At 47.4% G+C, this 12,875-nt stretch overlaps 6 protein-coding genes across 6 annotated transcripts; 4 read left to right on the top strand and 2 right to left on the bottom strand.

Annotated features, from left to right (window-relative positions):
• Positions 1–59: 59 nt before the first annotated feature.
• BC939DRAFT_448906 (uncharacterized protein) lies at positions 60–1,577 on the top strand. The gene is made up of 6 exons (XM_051555300.1): positions 60–113; positions 219–473; positions 574–737; positions 873–981; positions 1,067–1,135; positions 1,268–1,577. The coding sequence occupies exons 1-6, from the start codon at positions 111–113 to the stop codon at positions 1,493–1,495; spliced, it is 828 nt and encodes a 275-aa protein (XP_051413087.1). The 5' UTR covers positions 60–110; the 3' UTR covers positions 1,496–1,577.
• A 1,309-nt stretch (positions 1,578–2,886) lies between these two features.
• Positions 2,887–4,908, top strand: BC939DRAFT_423002 (glucosamine-6-phosphate isomerase). The gene is made up of 4 exons (XM_051553119.1): positions 2,887–3,040; positions 3,163–3,349; positions 3,583–3,918; positions 4,256–4,908. The coding sequence occupies exons 1-4, from the start codon at positions 2,992–2,994 to the stop codon at positions 4,554–4,556; spliced, it is 873 nt and encodes a 290-aa protein (XP_051413086.1). The 5' UTR covers positions 2,887–2,991; the 3' UTR covers positions 4,557–4,908.
• An 845-nt stretch (positions 4,909–5,753) lies between these two features.
• Positions 5,754–6,541, top strand: BC939DRAFT_396343 (40S ribosomal protein S22-A; the record flags this gene model as incomplete). The annotated part of the gene is made up of 2 exons (XM_051552287.1): positions 5,754–5,886; positions 6,282–6,541. The coding sequence occupies 2 exons, from the start codon at positions 5,754–5,756 to the stop codon at positions 6,539–6,541; spliced, it is 393 nt and encodes a 130-aa protein (XP_051413085.1).
• Positions 6,542–6,795: 254 nt separating this feature from the next.
• On the bottom strand, positions 6,796–8,801 carry BC939DRAFT_448898 (ORMDL family-domain-containing protein). The gene is made up of 4 exons (XM_051555299.1): positions 8,524–8,801; positions 8,106–8,218; positions 7,475–7,623; positions 6,796–7,205 (listed from the first exon to the last, which is right to left on the bottom strand). The coding sequence occupies exons 1-4, from the start codon at positions 8,618–8,620 to the stop codon at positions 7,052–7,054; spliced, it is 513 nt and encodes a 170-aa protein (XP_051413084.1). The 5' UTR covers positions 8,621–8,801; the 3' UTR covers positions 6,796–7,051.
• Positions 8,802–9,172: 371 nt separating this feature from the next.
• BC939DRAFT_448895 (uncharacterized protein) lies at positions 9,173–12,121 on the top strand. Its single transcript, XM_051555298.1, has 5 exons — positions 9,173–9,644; positions 9,768–10,010; positions 10,115–11,105; positions 11,207–11,314; positions 11,403–12,121. Exons 1-5 carry the CDS (start codon positions 9,439–9,441, stop codon positions 12,069–12,071), a joined length of 2,217 nt encoding a protein of 738 aa, XP_051413083.1. The 5' UTR covers positions 9,173–9,438; the 3' UTR covers positions 12,072–12,121.
• Positions 12,122–12,168: 47 nt separating this feature from the next.
• On the bottom strand, positions 12,169–12,875 carry BC939DRAFT_448894 (uncharacterized protein). Its single transcript, XM_051555297.1, has one exon. The coding sequence runs from the start codon at positions 12,595–12,597 to the stop codon at positions 12,232–12,234; it is 366 nt and encodes a 121-aa protein (XP_051413082.1). The 5' UTR covers positions 12,598–12,875; the 3' UTR covers positions 12,169–12,231.

Below are 12,875 nucleotides of genomic sequence, written 5' to 3'. Positions count from 1 at the left end.
GTTAATATACGCGCAACACACCCTTGCGTGTACGGGAGGGCGAGTCAATTTAGGGTCCTATTGTTGTGTCTGCATCGCTTCTCCACAACGACCACAGACAGACATACATCATGGTAACCGCCCTTGACCTATACTACAGGATTACAAAGACTGATCTGTTAATGAATGCCTAGTGACTAATTGACATTTGGTTTCTGCGTTTCGCAATACGGTCAAAGCAGGATTCAGCAGACGACCACCACAGATATCAGTCCAGCGACGAAGAGGACTTTCAGGACTCCCTGGACAAGTGCGTTACGCTGCCAAAGCCTATCCTTCTTTGGCGCACAACATCGCCGTCAACAGCAGGATCAATACCGCCAAAGACATGTTCAACTCTTATTATTGGCACAGCATTCGGTGGTAGCGCGCTCCTCCACACTATTGAAGCAAAGACATTGCTCGGAACCCTAGTTCTGCCTGGCATTGATCTGGTACGCTATTTCATTTTGTTGCCTCGATCGCAAGTATTTCAAGGGCCATTAGGCCGAGTACTGACGCGAAACAACTCGATCTTGTTCCTGGAAACCATAGAAAGATAACGCAGTGGACGTGAACTCACGATCGAACGCCAACTGCAACATCTATGCGCTGGACGCAGATCCGACCGTTATCATCATTCCTTGCAACTATGAAATCAAGGACCAGGACAGTTTGAACTTTGCAAAGACTATCATGAACAGCATTCAGGCGAGCAGGTACATACCTCTTCTCTTCCCATTTAAATGGACAATGTTTCTTTTCATGCACGATGAGATCGCGAAGTCTCCCCCTGTGCTGACAGCCCTAACGGAGATACTTTTACTTCTTTTTTTTTCCGGCTGTTCATGTAGGGTCATTATTCTGGATACACTTTCGCCATCAACATATTTCTCGGGGTCTCCGGACATCGAGTTCGTCTACCCTTGGCTACGACTTTTGCAAACTGCCGGTTCAACAACTGTAAGAAGCAATGGACTGAACACCGTTGAACTTTTGCGATGACAAACCAACACGACTAATGGCGCCCCTGTGGATTTCCCTTTAGGTGACCAAAATCCCAACACTGGAAGTACCCAACCTGGTCCAAAATCTTGGAGCAGCTCTAATTGCCTATGTAAGCTGCGAAACCTGCCTTTGTGAATTGATATTGCCATTCAGCCTGATATGCTTTGAGCGTTCAAGTAACACATATTCTTTTTATTTTATTTATTTTTGTATGGCTTTTTGCCAAAAAATATTTGTATAGTGTGAGGTGCGCGGGTTGAGCGAGTCGTATCTGCTTCTTAGTCTACAGGAACACGTCTACGGCAAGTCTTTGACGACTGCAGCAACATTACGCGGACTCAAGGAAGGATTGGCGAGCTTGGGCTGTTCCGAGATCGCCAATGCGGTTGATGTGTCCAACGCAGGTTTGTTCATTCGGGATAAACGCGTTGGATCGAACAGAACACGAGATGATCGTATCTATGCATAAATAGTATCGTGGGGATAAATGAAGCGAATATGCAAAAAGATGGAATAAAAGCACTCGGTGGAGTCAAGAATATAAAAAAAAAAGAATGGCCCTGTTACAAATTCAAAAGGGATATCGTGTTCTCAATATTAGAAAGGATACTTCCCAAGCCAGGAACGGTGGCCGAGAGGAGCTACTTTATTGGAAATGGAGGAGCTTTTGGTGCCTACATCCTTAACTAAATATTTTAACAGCCTCATCGAAGCTCACAAGCAACGCGTAGACAAGTAGCCAGCTAAACAGCGAAACAGACATAGACAGGCCTACACAGGAATAGAGAATGGGTAACAACGCAGACAAGCCTGCACCTTTTGGGCGGTTTACTCACCCACTCAACTTGGGTTGCTGTACTGCCTCCGTCTGCATGTATCTATCTGCTCCTTATGTAAGGAATTGTTGCGGCAGGGAGTTGCGATCCATTCCTGCCTCTTGACGCATCTGATCGAGAACCAAGAGAGGACCATTGCTGCCGCGGTTCAACAGGGCAATGCAGCTTTCCAGAGAACTTCTGTCCCTATCACCCTTCAGGCCAGGGAACAGTGGTTGGGAGACAACAGCCGTTGGCTAGAACTGTACCGCGCAGTCCACTCACTCTCATCCATCCATCGATATGCTCGTTCCCAGCCGGACACCCCACCGTTGCTGAAGATGCGTCTTTTGCACCCACGCAAGGTTCGTCCGCAGAAATTAGCAACTAGCGACTGTCGAGCACCGTGGTAAACTGTCCAATAAGCGCGTTCATGGTGTCTATGTGGCAGTGGTATGAAATATGTTTGTAAGCCAGTGACCTCAAACGCGTCTGTCCGATATAAAAGTATATATTACTCTACTGTGGCCGTGCATGCCTAGTTTATCGCCATCTACTGTGTGATATGAAAAAAATGAAAAAAGAGCTCTCCAACTGCCCAGATGCATAGAGTGCAATCTTACCGTGGGTCGTGTTTTCTTGTGTAGGTGAGATCGTCCAATCGCATTCTGCGATTCCTTGATAAGAACGATTGTACATGCATTCAGTGGAAAAGAAGAAGACAAAGAAATGTCCGGCTTGCTGCTCGCGGAATATTGTGGTCTATTCGTGGGATGACACAGAGACTGGTCTTTGCGCATTCATTTTAGCGCGATCTATGATTTGTTATCTCTCTGCCTCATTTTCTTTCCTCCGCCCCAACTGTGTCTGATTTCGTGGATGGTAGATGGTCTATCAGTTCTTTATGGACACAATTCCGCTGTGAGCGTCTGTGTACGTTTGTGTGGATTGGGGAAGATCGTTTTTGCTCTTGAGGGTCGTCAGATTTCAAGACGTCAAATCTTTTTGTATCCTTTTATCTTATCTTTCTCTTTCTCTCTTTTTTCTTTCTTTCCCTTCTTTCTGTCTTTCTACTCTTCACTTTCGCCTTTCGACTCCTAGTTCTTCGCCTCCTCACTCACCGATACCTCACACAACACCTGGATACAACATGAGATTGGTCATTCGCAAGGACTATGATGAGGTCTCCTACCACGTCGGTAAGCAGGTCCCCTCGCTGGACACGCGTCCTCCAGCTGCTTCATCTACTCAGGCTATGCCGTTATGATGACTCCCATCACTAATGCGCCCACACACAACTCTCCAATTGTCACCTCGATAGCCAAGTATGTAAAGGAGCGTGTCAATGAGTTTGCACCCTCTGCCAACAGACCATTCGTCCTCGGCCTCCCCACAGGTTCATCTCCAGTAGGCGTGTATCGCAACCTAGTCAAGTTTTACCAGGACGGCGAGCTTTCCTTTCGTCACATCGTCACCTTCAACATGGATGAATACGTTGGATTGCCAAGGTAAAGCGGGAGCAGAATGATATTGGCGTTCAGGAACTGCGATCTCAAAGGGACGTCGCTGGTGTGCAGCGACGAAATAGCGATTCAGAATGTAGCGTGAGAAGAGATGGTGAGAAAAAAAAAAAAAGAGGAGCAAAATCGATTCATTAGGCTGACAAGTTGTAAGGAGCTGTTGTATTTTTTACATATTTATTTCTGCTCTTGACTAACCAAACACAAACTCATAACGACAGGGATCATCCTCAGTCCTATCATACCTTCATGTGGAACCACCTCTTCAAGTACGTCGACATCCTTCCCGAGAACGTGAATATCCTTGACGGCAACGCCCTAGATCTGGATCTCGAATGCCAACGATACGAAGAAAAGATCTTTGCTTTCGGAGGCATCGAACTCTTCTTGGGCGGTATCGGACCCGACGGCCATATTGCCTTCAATGAACCCGGCTCGTCTCTCAACTCACGAACCCGTGTCAAGACCCTGGCTTATGATACTATCGTCGCCAACGCCCGGTTCTTTGATAACGATATTACAAAGGTTCCCAATTTGGCCTTAACTGTTGGCGTTGGGTATGTATTACCTTGAGTCTGCGTTCGATGAGATGAGCAGGTGTTAACTGGACTAGGTTCTTGTGAGTGGCAATAACACAGAACGAATAGACTACAGGACATGGCAACGTGACGACATTAGCAGCTGTACCAAAGAATGAGATAAGAGATAACAGGAAGTAATTATGGACCGGAGCAAGGACGAGTTTTTCATAAAGAGACGGTCGAGAAGATGGGGGGAGGGGGGAAAGGAGAAGGAAGCACTTTCATTCAGGCATTGCATGGTGGCACAACTTTCATCCTGTTGTTCTTGTGCTAACCTCTAACTTTATATCCTCCTCGTGCCTTTTCTTTTCAGAACGGTCGTAGATGCCCGCGAGGTTTGCATTATCATCACAGGCGCACACAAGGCACTGGCACTTGCCAAGTGTATTGAAGAAGGAATGAATCACATGTGGACGGTCTCAGCCATCCAAATACATCCACGCGGCATGATCGTGTGCGACGAGGATGCGACACTGGAATTGCACGTCAAGACCGTTAATTACTTCAAGTCGATCGAAAAGGTGCACGAGGAACTGATCGGTTCAGGCAACGTAGGTTTACAGGGTGGGGTTAGATCCTGGCCCGGAGCTCTTCGGTCGGCCTATCATGCATGAGAAAACGCGTGCAAAGAGCTGAAAATCAAGGAACAAAGAGGAAAAAGACCTGAGGGTATCGACAGAACAAAGAACAATTGAGATGTGAAGTCTGACCTTTCCAACACGCGATCTTTTTAAAACGCTTGGTCATTTTACCTCCGCAGGAGCTGTCATTGTACATAGTCTAGTCTTTCAGCACCACTTATTCGTCAAAGCCAACGATAAATGAACAGTTTATAACGCGGTTTCCTTCTTTCCTTTTTATTTTCTTCTCTCCACCGTTTTCTTTCTATAGATCGCAAACTACGAATAGACTAGAGACTAGAGTTATCAGCGAACGTACTCAGAAATATACCAGGATGTCTGTGAATGTGAATGTGAAAGTTGAAGTGTATCACGTGTGGTCCAGTATAAATGGTGTATTTGGCCACTCCCTGGTTTGTTCCTCCTCTTAACTTGTCCAAGGTGTGTTTGCAGGAGAATTATCTGGAGCAGGAATTCCATCCATCCATTCATCCATCCCCTTTTTTGTCGTACATCCATCCATCGACCTGTTCGAACTCAATGACGATCTTGATCGGCATTGGATTACGGTCTCAGCAATGGCAATGGATTGAACCGTTAATCGGATCGAGACGCTAGATTCTGCAGGTGTTTGCATCCTCTTTCAGGGATCAGATCCTTCAGATCTGACAGACACAGTGGGATCTCACCTTCTCTATGCTATAGAGGTTCTCTGATAGGGATCTCTTCCTGGAGAGACACTTCAATTGCTCGAGGGATGTATCCTGCCTGTTTGGGCGCGTAGGCTTCGACCGACAGCACTATCACTTCACGCAGCCAATCGTCAGCAATTCTATGCCACCGTTGCTTCTCTTTCCTATTCTTCAGCCCAACTTTGCAAGAACAGGCCAGAGCTGCTCTCATTCCCCATCTACCCGCCTCTTTGTATTTCTTTATCTTTTTGCTTAAGCAACACGCTTATGGCAGGGGAAAGGAATTAGAGAGAGAGGGCAGTTGGGGTCTGATACATCGCAGCGCTGTGCTTTGGGCCCCACCTTTGATTTTCTTTATGAATCCCCTTTTTATGAAAAAAAGGGCGACACTCATACGAGAAACTCTGGTATTCATGCTTTCTTTTTTCCCTTCATTTCCTTTCTCTTTTTATTTTGGTTGTATGGGGTATCGTTTGTCAACACAGAAGCATTATCGAAAATGGTCCGCATCTCCGTCTTGAACGACTGCCTCAACAACATCAACAACGCCGAGAAGCGCGGCAAGCGCCAGGTCTTGATCCGCCCTTCGTCCAAGGTCATCGTCAAGTTCCTGTCTTTGATGCAGAAGCATGGTACGTCTACAATTTTCTTCAAAAAGCAACACCGCAAGCGTCTTAATCGCTGTGGATCTTTTGTTTCTGCTCCTCTTGTGCCCCCTCTTTTTTTTTATTTTTTTAATTGCCCACCGGAGAATAACTGGATGAATGTTGCGCAACCTATGCACACCATTTCAGCACTCATCTTTTAATGCTTCGGGAGAACAAAAAACACTTCTTACAAGCTGCTGGCACTTTTATCGTGGCCTTTAGCCTTTAAAGAGTGGATACATTCCTTCCCTATTCCTTTCCTTTTGTTTTTTTTGTTTTTTTAAAAAAAAAAATCCTTCTAGCTTCTAGTTTGACTAAGCTAAGGACGCGACAAAGCAAACGATACTCATATTTTTTTAATATATGCCACCTGTATCTAGGTTACATCGGCGAGTTCGAGGAGATCGATGATCACCGCTCTGGCAAGATCGTCGTCCAGTTGATTGGACGCATCAACAAGACCGGTGTCATCTCCCCTCGTTTCAACATCAAGTTGAACGAGCTCGAGAAGTGGATCGCCCGTCTCTTGCCCTCGCGCCAGTTCGGTTATATCATCCTCACCACCTCTGCCGGTATCATGGACCACGAGGAGGCCCGTCGTCGCCACACCGGAGGAAAGGTCTTGGGTTACTTCTACTAAATTTGCTTCCCTTGCCGACAGTTTCTGTGCAGGCGTCCCCTTATTCCTTTTTTTACGTAATAAAAAATCGACAAGGGTCGCTCACCAAAAACATATCATGTTCAATTCTTTGTCAAAGTGTATGCAACATGTATTGTCTATGGGGTACTTTTTTTTTTTTTTTTTTTTAGTTATTATTATTATATATATATATTTTTTTTGCTGTGCAATTTTGCAGTAATGGACATTTCTTTTTGGTATTGGGCGAAGGTGAATAAAAAAAAAAAAAAAAGGAGGCGAAGATATAAAAAAAGTAACTGATGGTTGGTTTTTGCCAGTTTTCATCCTGGGGCAAGTGTTATTATGGTGTATCCCGCACTCGATGCTTTGTTGGCAGTAGTTCTCTGCGTCGTGATCCATAAAATCTTTGATCTGTCAAAGTCCTTAAACCAAAGACTACGGGCTCCCTGATCTACTTTTTCTCTATGCTGCAGTTGAGTGCTGCTAGTTACTCCTGATACAGATCCGTTTTTAGTCAGTGGTACCCTCAGGCTTCTGGTTGATGTCGAACAGACGAACCTGGTGCATGGCAGGGAGTTTTGCGATCAGGTTGATTACTGTAGCTGTCAGGTTGACAAAGAAGGCGAATGGCGCGTAGTGCGTGTAGTGCGTGCTGAGCAAAAACCTATCAAGATGAAAATAAACGATACAGGAAGCGAGAGAAAAATTGTGAGTGGTGGATACAGAAGACATGCTGTTCGTCCCAATTGATAGATGAATTGCCAAGCACATGATGTTCGTGACAAAGCCGTTATGCAGAAGCCAAAGAATGCCCTGACACTCGAGGGCTATCCAATCTTGCATGATAGCCGACGAGACGAGAGATCAAGCCACCGAGTCGTTGGAAAGGGAAGTGAAGTGGGGCGGGTGCGGATTCCGAACGACAAGACTTACAAGACGATAGGCACGGTGGTGAGGTACTTTCTCGTGGCAGTGAACTGGACACCTCCATCAATCTGCTCCCAGAGAGTGATTCCGTCGTAGGCGCCTTGAGTGAACTCGAACGGGACACCCGTTACTGCGTGGAACATAATGTAGCTTCCCTATCATCAGAGCAAGATCCAACATGTAGAGGTTAGGTAACTACAGGTACAAGACGAATTGGAAATCAAACAAAAAAAAAAAGGGCCAGGCGGATGTAAAAGAGCTGCTTTGAAGTCCCCACGCCGGTATCTAGGATCCCATAATTTACTCCCGGTTAAATCCAAATCCCGCAAGCTGGGAATCTTTTTCCCTCTTCGTCTTCTGCGTGATCCAATTACTCAAGGGCGCAAGTCCTTGGGTTCTTTGTCGCTTTTGTCTATCCTTGGATTGCTGGGCCAATGGTCCAATTGGCCAACTGACAGATTTGTATGATGATAATATCTCATTGGATTGCTCCGTTTGTGTCCCCATCAAAACCATCACAATGAAAAGTGCGCAGAAGGAAAGGACGTCCTTGAAAAAGAAAAAGAAAAAGAAAAAGGTTCAAAGAGACCACATGATCCAGTTTGGCGACGAGAGCAACCGATAAAACGGCACTTACAATGTTGTAGGTGAGCGTGGTCAGTGTCCAGCTCAATTCCGGAGAGATGCCGGGGATGATATTGAAGATGAACTTGAGGAACGCAATCAAGATGATGTTGGTCATCCATGCACCTAATTCGAATAAAGAGATGAAAACAGAATCAGGGATTGGCTCAACGAGAGACAACGAGGCAGTCGGGTGCTGATCAGGGCGCTGCCCCCTCCACGGAGACATAGCAAGGACACTGCTTGGTGTGTATTATGTGTGTGTCCCAACTGATGGCTCCTTGCCGTTTGCTGATGCGCGGTATGCCGCCTAGCGAAGAGACGACTGTGGGCGAGTCGAGCTGAACAGGAAACAGGGACGTGGAACCGGAGGAGAGAAACAGGACACATTGTGGAGGGACATTGAACAGCGGCAAAGTACAGTGGCCTACCTTTGTCGTTGACCCAGGATGAGTTGAGGTTGGTCTGGGAGTGTTGGTCGAGTGACTGGACATAGTCCGTCTTGTATACAGATGCAAGCTTGGTCATGATGGCGGATCAGATCTCGAGGGAGGGAGTCAACAGGCCCGGGTGGTGTTGTGAACAGAGAACGGCTCGAGTGGATGTGGGATCGAATACAGGAAGGATCCAAAAGCGATGAAAGCGATGAAAGCGATGGCGATGATGTTTCGACGAAGGAAGGAAGGAAGGACGGAAAGTGATGTGATCGCTCAAAAGAGATAATTTGACAAAATCAATCAGCTCCACCCAAAATGTACTTCGTCGCACCGTACCCGTGTGTTACAGACGCTACGGTGTGGTGCGGTGCTTCCCTCCTTCCCCAGACCGAGCGAGCTCCGATGTGACAGAAGCAATTCACACACATCCATGCACCCGATGCATTCGAACCACTATGGTGGGCCCCTGGGTCTTTCGTTGTTTCTCTTCCAGCTCCATTCACTAGTAGACTGAGTAAGAGAGGGCGTGCTGGTCTTCGCCATGGATAGCCCACCCGAGGGACCATTGCAATTGTGGAGATATATTATTTAAGGTATGCGCACCCGGTTTTAGGGAATGGCTGACAAAAAAAAACGCGCTTATCCTTCCTGGGCACGGGGGAAGGAAATACTTTCTCGGAGCAGAACAACCTATTTCTGCTCGCCTTCACACAACTCCCAACTTCCCTCCCTCGGTCTCTCTTTACTCTTTTCATCCTCCCTATTCCGCCTCGACACCCCGCTGGTATCCATCCTGACAAGAATTGATCTTTCAATCAACATAATATTGTCAACAACCCCACAGCAACTCGCATTATATTCACTTCGGCTCCCAGCAAATCCCTCACACAACAGCGCAGCAGCACAGCCATGGCCACAGAATCGGAAAAGTACCAGCAGCAGGACACACTGCCATTCTCCTCAGCCGAGCTCGGTGCATTCCATCGGTTCCATGCACACACATGGAACGACGACGAGCAGTTCCAGGCTGGGCTTAAGATGATCACCCAGACACAGGGTGTCGCGCCCTCATTCTTGGAGCTGCTCAAGATGAAGCAGTATTACTTCTCGACTAGGTATGTGTGCAGATTTCGAAATCACTCTCGAAGACGCTTTTTTTTTTTTCCGAATGTGACAATTCCGACATGACAACTGAACTCTCGTTGGATTATCCCTTTTTTTGTTTCTTTTTTAAAAAGAATGGGTACCAAGATCAATTTGGACAATTATCTCGCCTGGAGGAAGCACTTGGAGCAGCCTTTGGACGATCCAAATGTCCCGATTTTCAAGCGATTCGATGAATACGATTTTGACAAGGATCCAAAGTTCCAGCAGGGCTTACCCAGCATCGTTGGGCAGCTCATCAAGGACGGCAAAAGTACACTTGACAAGGCAGCTCTGCAGAGAGAAATGACTAAGGCTAAGGCATTCTATTACGCAAGGTATGCGTTTATAGCAGTTGCAACTTGATTCTGTCATACCTGTCCCCCTGGCGGAGATATAATACTCATTAAGGACCACGGCATTCATCATTTGTACCCTGTAGGTTCATTGAGTTGTTTGATTTCCCCGCGTATCTGACATGGAAAGAAATGGAAAAGTCGCAGGTCGGACCCGCCTGTCCATATGCACATCTGTGGCAGGACAAGGGCAAGGACTCAAGCAGCGAGTTGGCAGAGGACGCCCAAAAGTTCTTAACAACTACATCGCCAGTCTCCACGGGCGCGCTCAAACTCCATGTGCATTCACCAACAACGAAAAACGTCTTCACAGGCGTTCGTCTTTCCAAGCTGAGCCAGGCCTTCTCTGCTGCAGATGATGACAATTCGATCACATCCATCATTTGGACCGCCAACTCTGGAACCTCGAGCCAGGATCAGCGTGATCCAGAATCTATGATTGTCACTAAGGATGAAAAGTGGTTCAGTGGAGGCGTCGTTGCAACAGGGGCTGCAAAGGCAGGATCAACACAGGATCCCGAGCAAGGAAAGATGTTACTCCGTCAGTACTTCAGTCTCGTGGATCAGTTGGCCAATATCCCTATTGCAGACCAAAAACCGGTCGTGGTCGTCGTGGACGGCATGGTGTCATTGTCAGCAGCCTATCTCGCTTTTGCGTCCGGTTTTCAACGCGTCATTACCGAGAACACGACCCTTTCGTTCACGCCCATCAAATCACTGGAAGCTGTTCCCGACCAAGTCGAGAATCCCTTTGCTGGATTATATCTACTGGGATGTATCCAATCCAATGCCATGAAGGACGCCAGCGCTCAGTCGCTACCCCGCGGAGTCGGCCATTATCTCGCCTTCTGTCCGGACAACATTTTGCGCGGGCCTGATCTGCGCAAACTAGACTTGGCTGACTTTTTCGTGCCGTCGTCAAAGAAGCAGGACATGGAAGAGGCCGTTCTCTCCGTTGCAGGCTGCCCGCCTCCTCATACCACACAGGCTGTGCGCATGGCTCTCAATGCCGAAGTTGTGTATCCTGGTCCGGCCAAGATCGACGTTTGGCGATCAGAGATCAAGGAGTGCTTTGGGGTAAGAACGACCGACGTGGACCAAATTATGAAACAACGATCTCCTTTGAACAAGGTCGCAAAACTAACGTCATTGATTATGAACTGTCGCCCCTTTACAAGGATGCGAACTCGTTGAGTGACATTGTGACCAACCTGGAAAAGTATGACAAACCATGGTCGCAAGCGATTCGCACCTACATTGCTTCGCTGGAGCCCGTTTTCGCAAAGGTAAGTTCGTGCTTATGAAGCAATTTCTTTCACTTTTATCATTTATTGACTTTAACTTTTTTTTATCTATCTACAACTGTACCTATAGCTTATGTTCGAAGCCATCAACAAAGCGGCTGAATTGGCCTCGTTCCAGGAATGTGCTCGCCTCGAGTACCGACTCGCTCAGCGCTACAAGGCTTATCTTGCGTCCTTGTCAGAGGACTACGATGACGACGAAACAGAAGACAATATAAAGACATTCTTTGAACAGATCGAAGGCGAGGAGGCCGAGCTGTTCACCTTCCCTTTTGCGGACTGGATCAAGGGGCACGAGTGCGACGATGAATTCGATAGTCCATCGACTACCAATGAATCTCAGGAACAAGACCCCAGCAAGGCATGCCCGTATCTCGCCTCCAAGAACGGAGGAGAAAGTGCTCTCCCTACTGATCACCCCAGCATCCCTGGCGTCGATTTCTCGGACCCTGAAGCCGTGAAGGCGTGTCCATTCTTGTCTTCCAAGAAGGAAGAAGAGGCTACTGCTGCTCAGTCGGGGCCTGTCCCAACAGATCATCCTAATATTCCTGGTGTGAACTTTTCGGATTCAGAGGCAGCCAAGGCATGCCCGTTTTTGTCCGCAAAGCAAAAAACAGAACAGGATGAAGCGACGCCTAGCGCGCTTCCTTCTGATCATCCTGCGATTCCTGGTGTCGATTTTTTGAACCCAGACGCGGCCAAGTCGTGTCCATTTTTGTCCGCCAAGAACTCGCAGTAGATATTGCAATAAAGGATGTCTGATTTATTTGTATCTGTGACCGACTGCAGGAGCAGATAAATGATACTGGTTGATGTGCATAATGTGCCCAATATCAGGGCCATCGAACTATCCAGGTATAAGCACGATAACGGACGATACACGTTAACCGGTCGGTCTATCAGCAGGAGCTCCAGCCTTGGTTAGGATCGTGTCCGCGACCATCCCATCCGCCCCAGGCACTGCAGAAGTCCGTTGCTACAGGCACAGGGTACGGATACTCGGCGGCCACTGGCACCGGATACGAATACGGAACCGAGTACGGGATCGGGATCGTTGGTGCAATGTTCACCTGGGGCGCGACGTTTGTGTTGGTGATCACATTCGATTCCGTGGTCGCAATGGTGTGTGGAGCGATGACGGTGACGGGCATTCCGGGGCCAGCTGGTGGACCGGTGAAAGGTGTTAGCGGTGAGGTTGAAACGAAGGTACAGAGGAGCGTATAGAGAGCGCAGATATGAGCAGCAATTTTGGTTGTGGTAAGCATTTTCTTTCCCCTTTTCGTGCGCTTTTGGCAAGAAGAGATTAGTGTCGGATGGCGTTAGCGGCAGGAAGGAGGGTAAAGGAGCTGCGACGCAACGTATTTATAATGGCTAGAAGTTGATACCGGTGATCAATGATATCCATGGCTATTTAGACGATCCATAGCCCCAGAAAACAGCTCAGATCGGCTCATTCGATCGAAGATCATACCTCTCTATCGCACTTTATCAGCGATATTAGCAGACAAGACCGCTGCAATGCCGCTAAAACGATACAATTAAC

The sequence above is a fragment of the Gamsiella multidivaricata genome, assembly GCF_025024155.1.
Source record: "Gamsiella multidivaricata strain RSA 2152 chromosome Unknown BC939scaffold_26, whole genome shotgun sequence".
NCBI classification, from domain to species: Eukaryota; Fungi; Mortierellomycota; class Mortierellomycetes; order Mortierellales; family Mortierellaceae; genus Gamsiella; species Gamsiella multidivaricata.
Note: the sequence above shows the minus strand (reverse complement) of the source record. Positions and strands in the feature narration are given on the sequence as shown.